The 21,258-nt window shown below is 33.3% G+C and overlaps 2 protein-coding genes across 7 annotated transcripts in view; one reads left to right on the top strand and one right to left on the bottom strand.

Annotated features, from left to right (window-relative positions):
- The window catches only part of LOC117101787 (protein Wnt-4-like), a 44,901-nt gene extending 37,633 nt beyond the window's left edge, over positions 1-7,268 (top strand). Inside the window, exons 5-6 of the mRNA XM_033241860.1 lie at positions 4,606-4,901; positions 5,400-7,268. Of these exons, the coding sequence (XP_033097751.1) occupies positions 4,606-4,901; positions 5,400-5,574 (471 nt within the window). The 3' untranslated portion in view covers positions 5,575-7,268. The remainder of the gene's footprint in view (positions 1-4,605; positions 4,902-5,399) is intronic.
- A 1,554-nt stretch (positions 7,269-8,822) lies between these two features.
- LOC117101786 (membrane metallo-endopeptidase-like 1) overlaps positions 8,823-21,258 on the bottom strand; it is a 30,812-nt gene continuing 18,376 nt past the window's right edge. For all 6 annotated transcript variants that reach the window (XM_033241854.1, XM_033241855.1, XM_033241858.1 and 3 more), the window contains 17 exons: positions 20,563-20,625; positions 20,131-20,247; positions 19,816-19,902; positions 19,289-19,425; positions 18,369-18,462; positions 17,503-17,631; positions 16,381-16,479; positions 16,089-16,166; positions 15,152-15,255; positions 14,857-14,915; positions 13,689-13,740; positions 13,389-13,456; positions 12,195-12,325; positions 11,708-11,773; positions 11,274-11,372; positions 10,754-10,830; positions 8,823-10,385 (listed from right to left, as the gene is read on the bottom strand). In XM_033241854.1, the coding sequence (XP_033097745.1) occupies positions 10,292-10,385; positions 10,754-10,830; positions 11,274-11,372; positions 11,708-11,773; positions 12,195-12,325; positions 13,389-13,456; positions 13,689-13,740; positions 14,857-14,915; positions 15,152-15,255; positions 16,089-16,166; positions 16,381-16,479; positions 17,503-17,631; positions 18,369-18,462; positions 19,289-19,425; positions 19,816-19,902; positions 20,131-20,247; positions 20,563-20,625 (1,554 nt within the window). In that variant the 3' untranslated portion in view covers positions 8,823-10,291. The remainder of the gene's footprint in view (positions 10,386-10,753; positions 10,831-11,273; positions 11,373-11,707; positions 11,774-12,194; positions 12,326-13,388; positions 13,457-13,688; positions 13,741-14,856; positions 14,916-15,151; positions 15,256-16,088; positions 16,167-16,380; positions 16,480-17,502; positions 17,632-18,368; positions 18,463-19,288; positions 19,426-19,815; positions 19,903-20,130; positions 20,248-20,562; positions 20,626-21,258) is intronic.

Below are 21,258 nucleotides of genomic sequence, written 5' to 3'. Positions count from 1 at the left end.
GTGGGTGTGGGGGAGCAGAGCCGGCCCGCTCCCCCTACAGCCGCCCCTGGGTTGTGTGAAAAAAAGTCAACAAACCTCTTTTACTAATGACAACGCTACCGCCTAGACTACCTAGAGCTGCTACGCTACAAACAACCTACGTTACCTACATTTCATTGGAATATAATAATTAGTAATAATAATATTATAGATAATACTATTATAATAAATAATAAATAAATGTTAATAATAAATGAACGCTTTATTGATGCCTTACAATATACACCGAAATGTGTCTTTTCTGTATTTCCCAGCTAAATTAATATATTAATTGAATAGCACTTACTGATTTTAAACGTCATTTACTTACAATACCTACCACAGAGATTAGTAAATTGATCGTAAATTGTGTTTCAACATTATTGATGAAAACAGTTGTTAAACTGACAGATAAACCTCAAAGAGGAAGTTAGATATCAAAAGTTTGTTCAACCAGAATAAATGCGGCTAACCCAACACGTCCATGTCCACCCAACGTTTAATAGAATTAAGTAAAATGCACCGCCTGCCATTTTACTGTATGTTCTTAAACGTATAAACCTGTTCAGTACTATGATTGTAAATACGCCATGATCAGAGGTGAAAAGAAGAAATAGCCAGGAATGGCGATAGTGACGACGTTAATGACGATGGTGACAATGATGATGACGATGATGATGATTATGTTTGATGATGATGTTTTTTTGCCGATGAATAGAGGATGGTAATGATGATGGTGAGGATGATGATGATGACATCTCATGATGACGATGTTTGATGATTAATTGGATAATGATGACGGCGATGATGATGGTGATCTGAGTTTAAAAGTATTGTTACTTTAACAAAGAAAAAGCAAAAAAAGTGGTCAAAATTTGACTTTCAGAAATTAGAGACAGCATTTATAATGTTGTTATTGACATGTAATTTTTGACGGTATATATTGTTCTCAGTGTAATGGGCTGATGCGTCTCACATGTACATAGAGCGAAGGCATCGTCTTAGACTTGAACCGTGCATGGACCTAACCTTATGGTTCCCATCTCATATATTACTCCATGCTATATTACTTTAATCCTATTTCAATCTGTAATACATCCTTCTATGACCATTCCATCATATTTTGTCTTGGTGAAAAGGGAACTTTATGCGTCTCCTGGTTTACAGCCTCTCTACCTAAACCTGTTACATAGGTTCATTACACTGATTGTCAAACTCCTTTTTTATTTATTTATTTTTTTTAGGGGGGGGGGGGTTATTGTTTATTTATTTATTTTTTATAAATATAGGGCCTAAATGTGTAAAAAATGTGTACAAAATAGTAAAAGCTACAAAATAAAAAATATATATATTTTGAACAAAACTGTTTGCATTGCTCAGTAAAGTGAATTGAAATTACAGGATCAAAAAGTATAAGCATTATGATGTGCTATATTCTATGTATAATACGGTACTATTTCATTATTACGATTACGACACATAATGTGTTTTAATTATTGTTGTATATATTAAACAAAAAAAAATGAATGGCAGATATACTTAAATGATGTATGATGTTATCAGATAGGTTAACAAAAAGATTGAAAACTTAAAATGAAAAAAAAATATGAGAAATTGTAAGCTCATTAAAAAAAATGTATCCGTGTATTTGCTATATAATAACGTATGTTCTTTATACTATTGTAAATGAAAAAAATTACAAAAAAGTAAAATTGTGTAAAGCATTAGAAAATGACTTTATGTTGTACAACACGATGGTTACTAGGTAATATTGTAATCGTAGTGTTATTTTGTATTCTATTTTTAATTATATGAAAAAGAATAGAACTAAAGGTGGGTGGTTTCCACAAATGAGAAAAATATGTCCTGGTGATGACGACGATGATGATTTGATTTGAATTTAGTCGGTTCGAATTTAAAATACATATAAATATAATATTATGAAAATAATCTAAAAACAACCATAAAACAATAAAAAATTAAAAAGCACTATATAACAGAAGATTAATAAAGAGATATAAATTGCAAGAAAGTGAAACCAGGGATAATCCATAAAGTGAAGAAAACGTTTTATTTCCAATGGGGTTCCATCCGATCTACAATATTCTAATAGTAAAAAAAAGCAGCATGAAAAAGACGAACAATAGAAAGGGACTGAAAAGTAAGCACAAAAAAGGCACAAATTGAACAATTTATCATGCAGTTAAAACTATTTATCATTAATTACTTTACAAAAAAACTATATAAAAAGAGTATAATAATCAATAATAATTATGAATCCGCTTTAAGTATTAAATGAAATAATGATGATGATGATGATACATTGTATCCTACCGACCTACAATGCAACAAAACTTATTGTAAGAAGTGAAGCTAATGATTACGGGAGCTGGGGTTAGAACACTCTTGTGTCCGAGTCCGCTTTTGACGAATCATGATGAAAATAATTTATATATACGACAGGCATGTCGTTATCTTTACTTATATGCCTTCATCAGGAGGTGATTGATATATATTGATTTAAAATGTGTTATGAAGTTTTTACTGTCATAATAAGAAGTGTTGAAAGCAATCGTTGTGTGCGTTCGTTATCCATATTACGAAAAATGATGTCCATATGTTTGTTGCATGTCAAACTTACCTGGTGGCAGCGTCGTCTAGACCACCGAGCTACTACTAAGACCAAGGGGTATGCACTTAATATACCATCATACTAACGATTGATTTAAAGAGTCGGATATAAGAAATCCGCGCGCAAAACAAAGTTTTAATTTTTATTTTATATTTTATTTTTTGCTTTGCGCTAACTAGCTATGAGTGCTTCTTGTGACAAGAGCGCGTTCGTAGTGAACGTGCACGGGGTCTACGCATGCGCGCAACAACTTCAAATTCTTCCCGTCACAAGACAGAGGCACAAACCATGGTTGCTTGCGTGTTGGTACGCTCAGGTTCTGTGATCTTGTTGGGATGGTAAATTGTCGAAGTATAGGCCTATTAGAAAACACTAGCATAACCATTCTTGCATATACACACGTTCCAGAAGTTGGTAAGATTTATGATTTTAAAACAATTACCTAAGCTCTTAAAAAGATTTATGTCATTTTTACTTAAACCCTCAGATTCCTCTAACAGAAGCTGTCGCGAATATCCAAAGAACTTAAAGAAAGATAAATAAAATAATAGTTATAAAAATAATAAATAATGTTAATGGCTGATTCTGTACTTTTATAGGAGACTGCAAGTTCTTTTATGGGGGACAGCAAGGGTTGTGGTTGAAAATTTCCCAGAAAATTAGTATTTCATTGGGCAAGCGTGTTTTATCGCGACTTGATTTAAGGTGCGTGTATCGCATAAATCGCAGGTCATCCATTTTGGAGTTCCCATACTCGAAACTCGCTCGTAAAGATCGTCTGAATATGCCTAGCCTTCGCTTGGCCAAAGATGCTGACAGTTTCGAGGTTCTGGCTCAGTAACCGTTTTGAAATTCAGTGCAACATTAAATACTGAAATTGACATGTCCCCTTATTTATGACATGTTTGTCGTTTTGAAGATCATCTATAGCTGACATTAATTTGACCCCACTCTAAAGAGATTATAACGGACAATGGTATAATGTCATGCAGGCGTGATATCGTTATAAAGTAAATAAGTATAAATCATAGTCGTATAAACGGAGTTTATCATTCTTGTTATACGTTAAAATCAGTGTCAGCACTGATTAATGTATAAGTGTATGTTAATATACTCTCAAGAAACATCTATCACCTCCCTATTAAGAAAATCCAGCTCATATCGCTTGGGGGCGGGCTTTTACGTGAGAATGATCCATATTGGAACATTTATTTTTCGGGACACTTGGCTGTTGGTAATTGAGTAGCAAGATATAAGTGTCTGGAAGCTGTTATAAGCTGTTATAAGCAGTGATTGTAGTAGTAGTAGATCGTAATAACTACAGACAAATGCCCAAAATATAATGTAATCAAATCATATTTACAAAGTAAAGATTTTAACGGGAAACGCATGCTCAGTCTTTCAATGTAATCAGAAAAACTACGAGAGGATTCAACAATTTACACATTACACTAGTAATAGTAAATGTTATGGATATGTCTTGATACTCGATCAACTAAAGGGTACACATGAAGTAAGATCGAGTCGAGGATTCATCCGCCGATCAATGAACCTTAGGATCATCATCTTAATTTATTATTACTAAATTGCCTCCGAATATCATGAATCAAACCACGACCACATGGTTGTTTAGTCGTGTTTGTCATGAAATGTGTCGACATGCTCGCGAAATTTAGTGTATCAAGGTCAGATATAAATAAGCCAACCACAAGGCGGATGTCTCAGGATTTTTGTATTCCAACACATATCGGAAGGATGAATGTTTCATTTTTGCGTTTGTGTTAACAATTGATAAATAATCTCGTTTTTTATATTGTCACTAAATATACAAAAAAAAAAAAAAATTTGCAATAAACTATTGGAGTTCAGCGCCCTCTATAGGCAACCGATACGCGTAATTTATAGTCATGTGCCTTCGTTGCTTTAACTAAACTTATGAATATTTTTTTTTCCAGTTGATAGAAAATAATATGAGGACGGAGTGCAAGTGCCACGGAGTATCGGGCTCATGCGAGATGAAGACGTGCTGGAGAGCCATGCCCACGTTTCGCTCCGTCGGCGAGAAATTAAAGGAGAAATTCGACGGTGCAACAGAGGTTGTTGAAGTAAAAAGCAGCGGTAAACGGAAGTACCTTCTTCCAGCAGACGAGAACTTCAAGCCGTTCACTTCGACCGACTTGATATACCTTGTACCGTCGCCGGACTTTTGTAACCCTGACCGTGCCACCGGCTCACTTGGTACAAAAGGAAGGTGGGTAATAGTCTAAGATAGATTTTTCATGATAATTGCTGAGTAGTGTGTGTCCAAGTGCACACGGGCCTACCATAATACAGGTCCCCCTCTAATTAAAGACCCCTCCAATTACAGACCAATTTACTGTGGTCCTAAATTAACAAATGTCTTTTATCTTTATTATTCTAATTAGAGAATAAAACTGCTAAAGTCTATGGAAGCCCCGGCCCCAAAACTGGGCTTTAATTTTAGGAAGAACAATAATTATTATTATCATCGTTTTCATTTATTTATTATTTATATTGGAGAATCTATTCCGAATCAAGCATATTGCTGTCATGCAACGCTTATCTTAGCTTTTTAAAATTAATGTTATAGGTTTAGGCAGTGATCCTGTTGTAGTCGTGATAAAATTGTATGATTCTTATTGAATTCAGAACCAAGCCAAACTCCACGTCAGTTATATTATACTATTCGTTATGTTATAATATTATCATTTTTTATTTAATTTTTCAGAGAATGCAATAAAACCTCAAAAGCAATGGATGGATGCGATCTGATGTGTTGTGGACGTGGGTTTGACACGTACCAAGAAACTATCACAGAACGTTGTAGTTGTAAGTTTCATTGGTGCTGCTACGTAGAGTGCAAACAATGCAAGAAAACCATAGAAATTCACAAATGCAAGTGATAGGCATCAAAAACAGATTTCACAAGCAAACTCAAAGACAGTGCTGGTCCAACAGTCGAAATATAAAAAATCTAACCTCTACAAACTGGATTTTGAATTTTGTGTCACTCTGTATCGGAATTTCCTGCAGGTAACGAAACGCGGATCAACATTTACATTTTGCGATAATTTTCTTGAACATAGAGGGTGATATTTTTGGAAAACGGCAATTTTTTTACGTCGTTTTTGCCACGGTAACAGGAAACGCGATGTTATTCCCGCTTCATTTCATTTATTTCGATTTTGATGCGTAACAATAACATTGCAAGATAAAACTAAATTGAATTACTTTTCTAAATTTAATATTTTATCTTGTATTTAAGATTTTCTGTTTTTGAAAGCATGATAAAACCTAATGTTTCCATAATTTAATAATATCGAAAATATAATTATACAGTATTCAGGGGGAAAATAATAGTAACATGTTTAATAAACTGAATACTTGCAAGATTTGGTCAGATATTTGTATTTCTTAGTTATAAACAACTATTAAAAAATTTCTTATTTATATTATGTACGGTACTTCAGTAAATTGTAATATATAGATTGTGTTTTCATTGTAATAATGAGTGCGGCTCTCTGATAAAGAAAATCATATTTTCAATTATATAATGTTAATAGAATGATTGCATACATAAAAAAAGAGATTCTGATGTTAAAATTATGTAAAAACTGATTTTAGTGCTATATTTATATTATGGTTTTTAGTCCACCTACGTGACGGTTTCAAGATAAAATTAACATTTATTTTCATAGTTTACTACATAAATTGATTACTCTGCTGTAGTAATTGTATTATGAATATTAGATAGAATTCTTTATATTGTTATGAATAATAATATAACATTATTATATAAAAAGTTTATTATTGTACTTTTTAGCTATATCAAACAATAGGATTATTATTTGTTACAAATGCAATGACTTAACCATAATACAGGGGCGGCTGACGTTGTCGAAAATATCTTGCAAATGTAAGAAAGAAGGTTTTTTACACTGTTGATTGGAAAATAAAAGCAAAGAGAAAGAGAATAGAAAGGAAAGAGAATTCTGACCGAAGTGTGCACGCTGTAAATTCGTACTACTGAAATTAACGTGCACCCATTGCAACTTTACAACAAATAAACAAAACAAAACCGTGGTGGGTGCACACTCTTGCATTAAGGTCATCAGATGGTGGTCCTCCAATAGCTGCGTATTAGGGGACGTAAAGTTCATTTACGCACAAAACGAAACATTTTCACTTTTTATACTCTTTTATGAATTTTATTATTGTAGCTAACTTTAGTTGGCTCCTCAGAGATTGAACTATACACTGTGGTAAGCTATTCAGTGCGTGACCTAATTTAAATAATTATATACCAGTACGCGCTTCCGGTCATTTAGGATACACGGTACTCAAGAGCTTATGAACAAATCGCTTTAAAGCTTAATGTATTCTTAACAATCACCAATCTATTTAATATTGTGAATTAGTTTGCTGTTATATTCTTGGTACTCAACAAAGTTAGTGGTACAAACGCTCAAGCGTACGGTAACCTAAGTCCTTTATGAAAGTGTATTTTTCAACGAAAGCGACCCTTTTAATTAGTTTAATAATAATAATAATAATAATAATAATAATAATAATAATAATAATAATAAAAAATAATAATGCGCACATATCCATCTATTATGTAAGATGCTCAGGGCGCTTGATATGTGGACTAGGAACTCGATCAATGATTTTCTTCGCCCCTCTATGGGTTCCTCCGTGCCTGTGCTACCCGGTAAACCGGTACCAGCAACTCTCGTCGCCCACCACAGGGGCTGTCTGTTCCGGTACACCAGGGTATCCCCGTACTCGTCTTGAAAGGTGTACTGGGTTCTTTATAGTGCACACAAGCCACTGTATACACTGGGAGAGCATTTACCTCTTTAGCCACCCGCTCAAATCTCGGCACCTCTGACCGCCAGGGGTTTGAAAAAAAAGTATCAGCCACCGCCAGGCATTTTAGCGTATTAACACTTTTCCGAAGCTCGTTAAGAGTGCGCATGTGCTAAGATTGACATGTAATGAATACTACAAGAACTACAAACATCTTAGCTTTACAATAGTAACAAACACTTTATTCTAATCACAATCTGTGACCCGTAACAGTAAAATGAAAATGCCTCACTTTTGGAGATTTACGGAATTTAATACTGCTAGGCTCAATGTAATCAAACAAATAGTGAAATACTTACGGCTCAGACTGAATATTGTTCAAATTGTTAGTACATGTCGGTAATTACCCCATCTATCGGATTCCGTAAAAAAACCCCCTGAAACACGGAGATCTCCGTGTTTTGCAGGCAGAGTGTCGATAGTACTACTTACTTCCATAGAAATCACCTACTCTCTATTAAATGATGTTCTCCGAACCAACGGCTATACATTCCATCCAAAAGATGGTGTGTTATAGTAAATTGTGTAGCTAAAAACAAAACCAGCAGCCCGATCAATTACTTCTAATAGCAATATAGGTATGATATTTTTGTCCTACCTGAAGTGTTCCTATTAAATCTCCTGACCTCATCGAATTATTATCAAAATGTTAACTGTTTCAGTTAAAATTTCAATAACATCCTTATATTGTGTATCATAATAAATATTGACTAAATTATCTCCTTTTTTATTCTTCTTTTTCTTTTCTTCCTCCTCTTTCATTCTTCTATGTACTTGTCATCGGTGTACTTTATTCAATATGATCGACATCACTATTGCCATCTTTATATTCATCATTATCAACATAATATCATAATTTTTATCTCCGGTGTAGTCGTGTCGTCTTTACCACTACTACAACCATCATCGTCATAATCGTCATCATCATTATCAACACAACCACCACCAGCATCATCATCATCAATATTCCCATCATCATCATCGTCATCATCTTCACCATCGTCGTTGTCATCGTAGTCATCATCGTCGTCGCAATATTTGTCTTGATCATCGCCTTCACATCATCATCATTACCGTAGCCGTCATCGTTATTATGATCGTCAACACCAGAATAATTATCACCATTAGAATATGACAATGATAATGACTTTCACCATATATCACTATCGTCATTATAATGATGGTATCATCATAATATTGACGTAATCCCCATTACGACGACGTCAACACCACAATAATGACATTATCATCGCCACTGTCTTAAAATCATAACTATCAACAATTTAACTTACATAGAGATTCCCTTCATTTATTGAGTTCTCATCATCACACCAGAATCTATATAATGACTCAAGCATTTGATACAGTATACCTCAAACTATGCTGCTATTTTTAAAAGAAATATAATGAAGGAAAGTAATTGATGATTAGGTGCTTGAAATTGGTTAATGTACATAGTAAATACTGTAGCTAGATCTTATTTCAAAATATATATCATATTTTGGTTCGGAAACCATACTCGACTCTGTTATATTTAAGCTGTAGATGTGTACATACATAATAAATGGTTTTCAAAATTAAAATTCTCAAACTTTAGTAGTCTTTGTGATTTCTTTCTTTTGATGGTTAAATACTTTAACATGCTGATACAAAATATTAAGTGTGGACAATTACAATAATTTTAATTACAATCTTCTATTTCCAAACATAAAATAAATTATTCATTGTGGTTAGTACAGAATAGTCAGGTCATTTATTACGGTAACGTTTACTCATATTTACGAAATATTACTTAAAACTGATTAAAGTACCATTGTAAATACAGTACTGTAACTAGAAAGTTATTAAAATATTTTAAACCTGAATCAATTTATATGAGATTTTTACATTAATTCATAATAAATGATTTTCAAATTAAAATTTTGTAACTTATTTTAATGCAAAATATCAAATGCTGGTTATTAAAGTATAGGCCCCTATGCATTGTTGCTAACACAAACTATTTACAATAGGCCTATGTAGTTCAAGTTACGGAATATTTTACAATTTATTTTCAAACTTTAGTTTGTATTATTAACATTTGTCTCAACATCGAAATAGTGAAAGTTTACCGTTTAAAAATTTACATAATTTATTGCTGTATATTTTTAAATATTGAATGATATGAAGTGGACAGCCAAAATTTGTTATGTCATATCTATTAAAATATATTTTAAAACATCTGTTTAAGGTGGACATTACTCTTTGTTTTCAAACATCAAATTATTTTTTTTAACTACACAAACCTGTAACTTCATTACAAGGTAAATGTAGATGGGTAGAAACTGCAGTATTACACAGATTTTACACTAAAAGCGACCCAGGTGGCCGCTCATACAAAAGTCATTAGTCTGATACTAAAAGGCTATCTTCAAAACGATGAATGACTTTCTTATCTACACTATTATGTTTATATACTATATATATATTGTCAATTGAGATGACAAGAGTTACTAAGAATATGACGCGCCAAACACTCATTTTATGAAATCACGGTAGGCCTACCTATCTAATCTATGTATCACTGTTTTGTAAAATTACACTTTTCTATGTACAAATTACAAAATGTTTTTGGAATTTTCACACAGAATTGTTATCAATATCTGATAGAGATTATTCAAATTGAGGTTCAAAAGAGCTTCGAGGTGAATTATTTCTTGTCAGAGATGATTGATTGAGCAATTGTAATTCGAAATTCGTCATTTTGTTTGTTTACCACACTTTACACTTCGTTTGTGGTGGATTCGCCTTTGGACAACTAAATACTCTGGCGAAATCGTCACTGTTGTGGGTTGCTCCAATCGCTCTACAAAAAGAAGTCAGTTTTAGTTAGCACTATTGGAAAATATATGGCAATCAATACCATAATAAAGACACACCTACAAGAGAGAAACTAATAAAAATTTCGAGTGGAACCAATGACAGTCCACTAGGTACAAAGCTTAACCCCATTGCCGTACCTAATCCTAGCATAATGTGATAAATACTGTACAGTTTTACGCACAAAACATAATTTACATAGCCCCTTTTAGCATTATTTGTTCAGATGATGAACCTGTTAATAATGTTTAGTACCATCAGTATTTATAATGCAAAGATAGTGAAATTATTTCATTTCATTTATTTAAATCAGTCAGCTCTATCAAACGGTTGTATTAAAACACGTTTTTTTACCTGTATCGTCCTGGACTGTGTACTCCTGATAGAATCTGACTAGTGGCGCCCTCTGGACGGAAAGCACTGCACCATACCTAGTACACGAAATTTAAAAAGATGTACACTACAGTAATATATTACTGCAGTTTGGTGGTTTTAGATACTTTTACCATCCCGGGGCTTGGGATCTACAAAACATCAGAGATTTCTTTTGCTCACAAGTAAAATGAAATAAAAAGTTTGGGCTAATGTAGTTTCATATAATGTGAATGTTTTTAAAGCATAACGGGATTACTCTAGATAAAATTACTCTAGATCAGGAATTGATGATGATGACATAATTAATGTCGAAATATTGAATCCCGACACGATGGCGTGCATTTTGATACTTGGAGTATGTATTATACAATCTTATCTGAGATTAATCAGTGAACCTTTCGGATTACTCTAGTGTGCCAGTAATTTTATCTTGGATGGTTGATGAGAATGAAAGTTTAGAAGTATTAGAGAATCGGAATATGCGAACAAATGGACTTACTTGTGCATAGTTAATGAAGAAGAGTTGATCTTGTGTGTAGTTGAGACCAGGGAGTAGCGGTTCTTCTCTTCCACGACTTTCAATAAATGACCTGTAAGCCTGCAAATACCACCCACATAATGATCCATACTAAGATGTTCAATAACGTGTTTTTGTACCTATTCCATGTGCTCTCTACATCCAAGAAGAGTGAATTTCACTCTTAAAGAGTGCATACAGAGCTCACTTTAATTTCATTGTTTCTTGAGTGGTATTCCACTATAATTTTTTTTAAATAGTGAAATTCACTCTAAATAGAATAATACAACAATATTATTCATTAATTTTCGCTGTAATGTAATGGTACCTGCGTACTATAACGATGCACTGAGAGTGATAGTACTAATAGTGGTAAGAGCACCACTCGTGGCATGGAGTAATAAAATTCGCCTTACTCTATATGCTTCCGCTAGTCCACCGTTGTCGGCAATATTCTCACCTTGGGTCTGTATACCATTTAACTAAAAATAAAACACAAAAGAAAACGTTTATCAGCAATTGTGTTAACAAGATTTTTTTTTCTTTATTGCTAAACATTTAATAGCGATTAGGAAATATGAGAGAGCGAGTAATGATAATAATAATTTGTTGATATTAAAGATGATGATGACAGTAAATATTAGCAGAATAATAATAATAATAATAATAATTATAGTAATAATAGCAATATTATTAATAACTAATAATAATAAATGATAATAATAATTTGTTGATATTAATGATGATGATGACAATGAATATTAGCAGAATAATAATAATAATAATAATAATAATAATAATAATAATAATAATAATAATAATAGTAATAATAATAACAATAATAGCAGTATTATTAATAACTAATAATAATAGATATAATCAGTAAATTGAGCTTTTACCTACATTCATATCATTTTCTGGCATGACGTAACTATCATACTGATCAATTATACACTGAGCCCGTTCAGTGAATTTTTCGATTGATTCGTCGCTCCACCACTGCACCAGGTTCCCGTCTTTATCGTACTGACGACCTACATTTGAGAATATGTAATATTAAGCTCTGTCCACACTATGATGCCCATATATAGTCATACTGTGCCTATATATGGTTATGATGATATGTCATCATGACCATATATAGTCATGATGTGCCTATATATGGTTATGATATGTTATCATAGTCATGGTGTGCCTATATATGGTTATGATGATATGTTATCATGACCATATATAGTCATGATGTGCCTATATATGGTTATGATGATATGTCATCATGACCATATATAGGCATGGTGTGCCTATATATGGTTATGATGATATGTCATCATGACCATATATAGGCATGGTGTGCCTATATATGGTTATGATGATATGTCATCATGACCATATATAGGCATGGTGTGCCTATATATGGTTATGATGATATGTCATCATGACCATATATAGGCATGGTGTGCCTATATATGGTTATGATGATATGTCATCATGACCATATATAGGCATGGTGTGCCTATATATGGTTATGATGATATGTCATCATGACCATATATAGGCATGGTGTGCCTATATATGGTTATGATGATATGTCATCATGACCATATATAGGCATGGTGTGCCTATATATGGTTATGATGATATGTCATCATGACCATATATAGTCATGATGTGCCTATATATGGTTATGATGATATGTTATCATGACCATATATAGTCATGATGTGCCTATATATGGTTATGATGATATGTTATCATGGCCATATATAGTCATGATGTGCCTATATATGGTTATGATGATATGTCATCATGACCATATATAGTCATGATGTGCCTATATATGGTTATGATGATATGTTATCATGACCATATATAGTCATGATGTGCCCTGTCTCTTATACACATCTAGATGTGTATAAGAGACTACTTGTAATGTTAGATTATTTTAGTTTCCTTGCGCACATGTGATATGTGATTTTTCACTTATTCTATGTCCTTCTAAATCCTATTTTATAAGATGTGTGTGTATGTGGGTGTGTGTGTGTGATAACAGATCAACGAACGAGAAGACGGTTACAAAATAACAATTCCCCGCCTTACCTCTGTCATCAAAACCATGAGTAATTTCATGACCAATTACGGCACCAATTCCACCATAATTCAGATACCTTGCAATAAAAACATATCTGTGTCAATCAAGATAAGAACACGTCATTTGTCAAATTAGTCGCTATTTCATGAAAACACATTCCGTGCATCTTATTCACCAGTATCCATGAGACACACCTACATTCTAATTAGGCTACTACAGTAAGAATAGTAAACAACCCCCAGACCCCCACACACAACACACAGGCATACCATGCGCTCTTACTACACATAAAATACAGATAAAAATACCATGGTGACTTGTTGTTGTAAAATGGTGGTTGGAGAATCCCGGCTGGAAAAACTGCAAAAAAAAAGTGCAAACTAATTGGTTTAGTTTAGTTTATACCCAACCAATTAATGAGAGGAAATCATTTACAGAGAACAAAATTAAATATAACAAAATGTTATGACGAATTTATTGACAATGAGAATATAAAGTTAAATAGAATTTTACCTATTAAACTAATGTTTGATTAAACTAAAATGTCATTAATGCCAACCAATCAAAATACGTGTGTAATATTTTATAGTGAATAGGGATAACTTCGAAAGTGATAAGTTTCCTTATAGGCAATCCGAGACCAATTTGACTACGTATGGAAAATATCAATAAACAAAATAAAATAAATTAATATTTAAAACACTATTTTAACAATAATACAACCTAAATTATAAAGCTTAATTATTAATTAATAGTGAATAAATATATGTTTTTCTTACATGCTAATTACAGGATCGAATTTTAAAAGGCCTACTGAAAAAATAAAACTTACCAAGGTTAGAATTGGAGTTGTTTTAGTCATGAGAAAAGTAATGGTGTTTGAACAAAATTTTAGCTCACGAACCTGATTGCAAGGCAACCACTTAGCTACATTGAAGTTTCTTTATATCAGGGTTCTCAACGGGCGGCCCGCGGGTCATCTCCGGTCCGCGAGTGCCTGTTATGCTTATTAATATTTTCCGTTAGGCTTGGGCCTAGAATTCTAACATTAATAATTTTGCATTCTGTTTTGCCGATTAGGCCTATATATTGCCCCACAAATTGTAGCGATTTAATCAATCAAATCGGAAGAACTAAGAAAGAATACTGTATTACCGATGACCCATTGTGTGATAGGCCTATAACATTTTGGCTTTTGCAGTACCAAACACAAGGGTAACATTCTTATTTCAAGATGCCCTCTATCTCTATAAGCGCCTAGCGGCTATTTTCGAAAAAATGTCTAATTCGGGAAGGGGACCCCCCCACCTCCTAAACCCTCCCTCGACTCGTATCTGCGGCGCTCAGGTGGTGCTACACGCTAGCACACGTCTTGCCCTGGTCCTTCAAAATTATTCAAGGAACAATTTTTGTCCCTATTGCGATATATTTGAGAACCCCTGCTTTATTTTATGACGATAGCATGTCATTACTTACCAATTGTGTTTTTACTCGAACTGTAGAACGCGTTCACCAAGGCGGGGCCTATACTCCACCTTTTACAAAACAAAAATTATTTAAAAATGGTTTAATACATACGTATTTACTTTAATACTTATATGCAACGAATAAAAGAAATAAAAACACAATGAGAACAAAATTTAAATTTAAAAACGTCACCATACAGCTGATGTGCGCGCAGTGTTGAAGAATACAAACTACAGGATGATATGTCGTTGTCGTGTCGTAACCGTGTCTAGTGTAAATGTAGCTTTATGCGGGTTTCACTTACTCTGTTTTGTCGACTTTTTCACGCAAGTACCCAAAATTCATTTGAGCCGTCCAGTTCAAGTATGCAAGCACGTTTCCAAAGTAGTCGGAGTCGCCTAAATCAATCTAAAAAAAGAATTCAACGTGTCACAATACTTTCGATCCTTCATAGGAAAGAGCTCTCATTACATTAGTTGCTTATTAAATACACTTTCTTTTTATAAGAACACTTATAAGAACACTAAGGCTAAAATTGCTAAAAAATTAAAAACAAAATAAGAACAAATTGAAGCTGAGGTAAAATGTCAAATAAGGTTTTTATATTTAAAAAAACCTCAGAAAATCCTACATATCTTATCCATACCTTATTTGCAGTAGGCGTGACTATGTATGTTATACACTCTAAAATACAGTACAGTAATAGATACTGCTGTACAATAATAATTTTCTATGTTTGAAAAGTGTGTAAAAATAAGAACAGAATAAGAACATTTTGAGCCTGAAATCGGCAAAACTTTTTTACTGATTCTTATTAAAATAAATTGTACTGCTTTGCTAGCGAAGTTCTTTATAGAAGAATATTTATTAGATTGTTTTAACAAAAACATTAAAAAAACAATATACTGTAGCTAAATAATGTTGTACCGTATACAGACATGACTCATTATGTCGAGTATTTATAGTACCAAGCTTTTAGACGTTTAAATCTCGTTCCAAAATGAACAAGATATTAAACGATATAATAATAATAATAACAACAATAATAATAATAATAATAATACACATACTATATCAAAAGTAAAACGTATTATATTCGTTTAGATGGTACTCGTTGAGTAAAACGATCAGTCAGTTCTATTTAATACCCTACCTCAAAACGGTTACATACTAATGATTTACCAATTGTTATCGTAACCAAGAGGCCAAATTGCATGCAACATGCCTTGATAGGTACTTACACTAGCATATTCTTTGTCCAAAGTGTTATCGTCCTTGATCCAATCAGGGTATCCCACTTGGTCATACATTGCATTGCACTGCAACAAACAATGTTTTTTACAGCCTATTTAGCCTATGTATACAATTTTTTTTTGTATTAAACAAATACCGTATTGGCCTAAATAATAAAATTATATATACATTATTTTGATTTTCTATTAATATAGTCAATATTAGTTAACCTTATCTTATAGAAACTGAAATTTCTAACGTTTGTTTTATTATAATTAGGCCTATTGATCTACATCTAACCTTCTCTGCTGCAACAATTTTTGCATCTTCGTCCATCCAGTCGTTATATTTCAGCATTTCAATAAAAGCTTCTCGCAAATAGTCGATCATCTCCACTGTCTGTTGTAAAAAAAGTTATATGAGATAACGTAACAACTACGTAACAACTAAACAATTGTTTTCTCGAAGAAAATGAGTTATTACGTTATACGTAGGTACATCCTGCAAAGGACCTAATGTTCCATAACCGCAGGGTAACAGGGCCTGTAAAAACCAGTACACCGGCGTGGCCCCCTACTGATGTACTTGGTTCTTTGAAGTGCACATGAGCCAATTGTGTACACTGAGCCTACGGTGTGTAGTCCTTATCCGAGAAGACTTATTCCACCTTACCATAGGCGAGCGTGCCACTCGTGCCAGCGCCGATATTATGGCTGAAGGTTGCGGCGTAATCTGCCTTAACCGCTCAGTCATTCGACTCGTTATTATTCATTTAGTTGAGCATTCATTATACTTCATTGTGTAACTTATTTTTCTATTTCTCCATTCTACAAAAAGTAACATTGGATTAAAAAAAAAATTCTTTTGATGTATCATTGTGTTTAGAATTTTGTAAAACCGGTCACCAGGTGACGAGTAGCCCCTTAACTTAAAACAAAACTAGAGAATATATTCTCAATTTTTAAATTTTGTTTTATCAAAACTGGCGAGATAAACTAGGCCCTATATTAAACCCACTGGAGTAGATAACAAAATTTTCAAACCAGGACGACACATTTAAACAAACTATCTGCTTAGGTGTGGAAAAGAAGAAAGAAAAAGAATAAAATTAATCGCCCAAAACGCCTTATAGGTTATTTTCGGGCGTCTAGATCACCAAATTTTTGTGGAGGCATGCTCCGGACCCCTATTACTAGGGCAATGTTATCTCGATCGGCTCCACTTTTGGGCCCCCCCTCCACTCTTCCGGACATCTCTGGATCCGCCACTGAAAGCGCTATTGGAACATGTGAGTTTTAAGGATAGACTTGAATTGGTGTAGATTCCAAACGACAAGTGCTTGGGCGAAGAAACCCTTTGGCTCAGATTTAAGGTGGAATTCTAATAGGGGAAAAAAAATCAAATTATTAAATAGTTGCGTACATTTTCCTTGCTATCACCTGTGAACGTTTTATCGATGTACATTCGACCAACAGCGAAATTCAAAATACTGTTGACATAGTCAGTACATGATCTGAACCGAGATGACTCCGAACTTGCACCATAAAGTACCTGTTATAAGAGAAGAGCGCCACTAGGTCAGTGCATTTCGGGTTTTAGACGAATGTATTAATAGGCGCATTACGCAACAGGACGGTAAGACGGGTGGACGGTGGTTTTGTGCTCATCAGAGCGTGAAGACCACAGTAAAGAATAGGGCGCTCAATCCGAATTGCCGTTCTCGATGGCTCCCCGTCCTCTTGCGTAAAGTGCCTAATACACAAATCTTTCTTAGTCATTACTTCATAGTATATCGTATGCCTATGAAACATTGATAAAAGCATAATTTTTCTCAGCATCCGTTTGCGTTAACTGCTGTGGGTGCCGGCGCCTAGAGAGACATGATAACTTGGGTTATATGCAGGAGCTGACTAGGATTTATCTTTAGAGGAGTGGGGAGCGTTGACTAATAACTTCAGATGGTATGAGCTAACATCCCACCGTGACTGGTCTTAAATTGGCATTGACTTATATTCAATAATTGGTATCAGATAAAATTGACTAAACTTTAACGGATACATTGGATAATTAACATTTGAAGAACTAATTGGCATATGATAAAATTGATTAATTTGCATTAAATACTTTTGAATAATTAGAACTGGATCGATAATATTGGTTCATTTGCATAGAATACTATTCAACAATTTGCATTAGGCCTATTATCGAATCACGTGCATAGGGTAATATCAAATAGGCCTATGTGGAATTCATGTAATAATTTGTCAAAATATAATATAATAATTCACCTTGTAATACTGCTGTCTGACGTGACGAAATCGCTCACCCATATTTTGTATACGATTCATGGTTAGTCTCCATAGAAAATAGTTGACAATGACCCTTAGTAAACAATGAAAAACATAAGGTGCGAATGTATATCATCATAGTCTTTATTAACATATTTTCAACAAATAAACAATATTAATAATAGTAATTATCATCAATGTTAACGCCATCGTTTAAATGATATTCATCGTCATCTTCATAATAGTATTATTGTCATCACAACCATTGCTTCAGAATGCGTTCAATGTATTGTGCAATAGAGACATAATTTACTACATGTCATCCAATTCTATTCACAATGTGCATTTTAATAATGATGTACCGGTACTTGTTTTAAAAGGACGAGGTTTAGTAGTAAGAACTAACAATATTTATATATTTTAAGCTAGACAGTGACGTTTTGAAATTGCGTAGGTGGGCTTAATGTATCCAGCCAGGGCCGAAATGTTCGATCAATTTAGATTTCTGTGAAGGCCTCTTTAGTAGCTAGTTTAATATTCCCTTAGCTGCTGTTACAGCAAAATGTAAATTAACAGATTTTGAAATAAGTAGTTCTATATATTTTCTGCAATAGTACTCCTGAACCAATACCCACATCAAAAGTATACTTCACTATTGTTTGATAATGAACTAGAAGTGGTTTGTAGCTGCTGATGTGCTGCTGCAACTTTATGGAATACTTCCTCGGGGAGCTTGAGTTTGGGTTCCATAGGCGTTTAATCAAATGACCGGGGGTGTGAAGCGCTAGATGAATTGTTGGTGTTAAGTGCTATATAAATCTAACATATGTAATAATAACACCTATTTTGTTATAATAATGTAATAGGAACTTTGTCCTTAGTAAATAGCGACCTCATACGGCTAGTAACTTTTAACCAACCTTGGTGGCGTGTCAACCACGGCTAATTGCGAAACTTCACGAATAAATCTGGGATTACGGTTGATGATTGGCTCAGAATCCAGAATTGGTTTGACCTTTTCAGGTGTAATAGTATCAAAGAAGTATCGCCAGTCTATCTACAGAAACAAAAACCATAAAATTAATACTACAGTACTATTACTTATATTACTTATCTGAGTCTGCTCTCCTGCTTAATTCTCGTACAGTATTAATGTTTCCCATCTTCAATTTGCGAAATTCTTTTGTGTATTGTATATGGTAATAATAATAATTTTACATCTTTGGAATAAGGCATCCATCCGACTGGTCGGCAGTGAGTATGGGTGGGATAGGGTAAATATCTGAAGTGTTTATAGGACTTTGTCCTAAAATTTGCGGTACGCTGTAATATTACTTACATCATGGAGAGTAAGTATCATAGTAATAGATGATATACAGAAAAAATAATACCCGTCTTGTAACAAGATATATACCTACAATATATATGATTATCACGTGACTCTTACCAATGGTACATATGCGGACAACTCTTCTAACGTCATCAGGTTGTACAAAGCTTCATTGTCTCTAAGTTCCTCTTCAGGAGTCGTTAACTACAAGGCCCAAGAAGATATAAATTAAATATTTGAATATTCTCATTATCATTATGTGAAAATGACCTACAAAATCCACTTGCAGATTCATGATTAAATTTATATCAATGATTAATCACATAATAAATAAAATGTGATCGATTGATTGATATAATCTCGAAAGTAAGACAAGTATTATATACAACTGACAGCAACATTATTCTTAAAATATAACAGGAACTCACTCACATTGGCTAACTTTGTTTCAAAATCCAACAGATCAGCCATATCTTGTTTTACCATCAGTGAATCACCATTTAACATCGTTGCTACTGTTGTCATATATGTTAAATACGCTTCTTTTATCTGATATAAGGCATTAAAATGTATCGTTATTTTTTTCGACGGAAATTAAAATTAGCTGAAAAGTTAAGAATTCAACGCTTTATCGTTTTTGTTTGTTTTAACACGTAACACGTTACGCTATAAAGATGATTAATGTAAAGCCAAACACCATAGTGTAGGCCTACACTATCGAATTGTAAATTATGTCGATAAAATGTTAAATTACAATATATATTAACCGAAGAATTCAAATTTTAGAATTTTAAAACCTCACGTGGTTTAAGTTGTCATGTGATTGATAAAATATTATATTACGTCATTTTTCATAATACATACGTCGGCATATTCACTGTACAAATAATACTCCCTGCTCGGCATACCTAATTCTGGTTGATCAATCTGCAGTAAAATAGTAAACATAATTAATTTTATCGATATAAAAATATATAATTTTAAAGACCTTTTCAACTTTTAAATAGAATTTTACTACATTTTACATTTCATAATTGTAATATAGTTAATTTCTTAACTTCTAAAATACAATTAGTGCAAACAATATATATTCTCAATTAAACGTTAGCACAATGCATTGAAATGTCATTATTGTTTTGTTAGTGAGGAAGAAGGATGTCTAGGAAAAAAAATTCAATGTGTAAATTTTACCGGATTAATGTTTTCCCGTTTTCATCATTAGTAGGTTAAACCAGTTAAATGTACACTAATGGATATAAGCTGGTATAATATTTCTCGAGTTTTGGGGTTATCCATGGAAGTGTTTTTCCTTATAGATTTATTTTATTGTATTGTATATTACTTCCGAATAAAATCAAATCAAATCAAACAGCATTAAATGCCAATGTGCGATAGCAATGTAAGATTACATGTAATCTCATAAATATGCAAATAAATATAACATGAATTATGTGTTAAGATAAAGGTTAAGCTTGTGTAAATTTGTTCCGGTAAAGATGTAAAACTCTTGACATGTTATCTAAATCCTAAATCCGGTCATTCACCGCGACCGACGGTCGT

This window comes from Anneissia japonica, unplaced genomic scaffold, assembly GCF_011630105.1.
Source record: "Anneissia japonica isolate Jap-2015-1 unplaced genomic scaffold, ASM1163010v1 scaffold4988_len2956909_cov206, whole genome shotgun sequence".
In the NCBI taxonomy this organism is placed as follows: domain Eukaryota; kingdom Metazoa; phylum Echinodermata; class Crinoidea; order Comatulida; family Comatulidae; genus Anneissia; species Anneissia japonica.
Note: the sequence above shows the minus strand (reverse complement) of the source record. Positions and strands in the feature narration are given on the sequence as shown.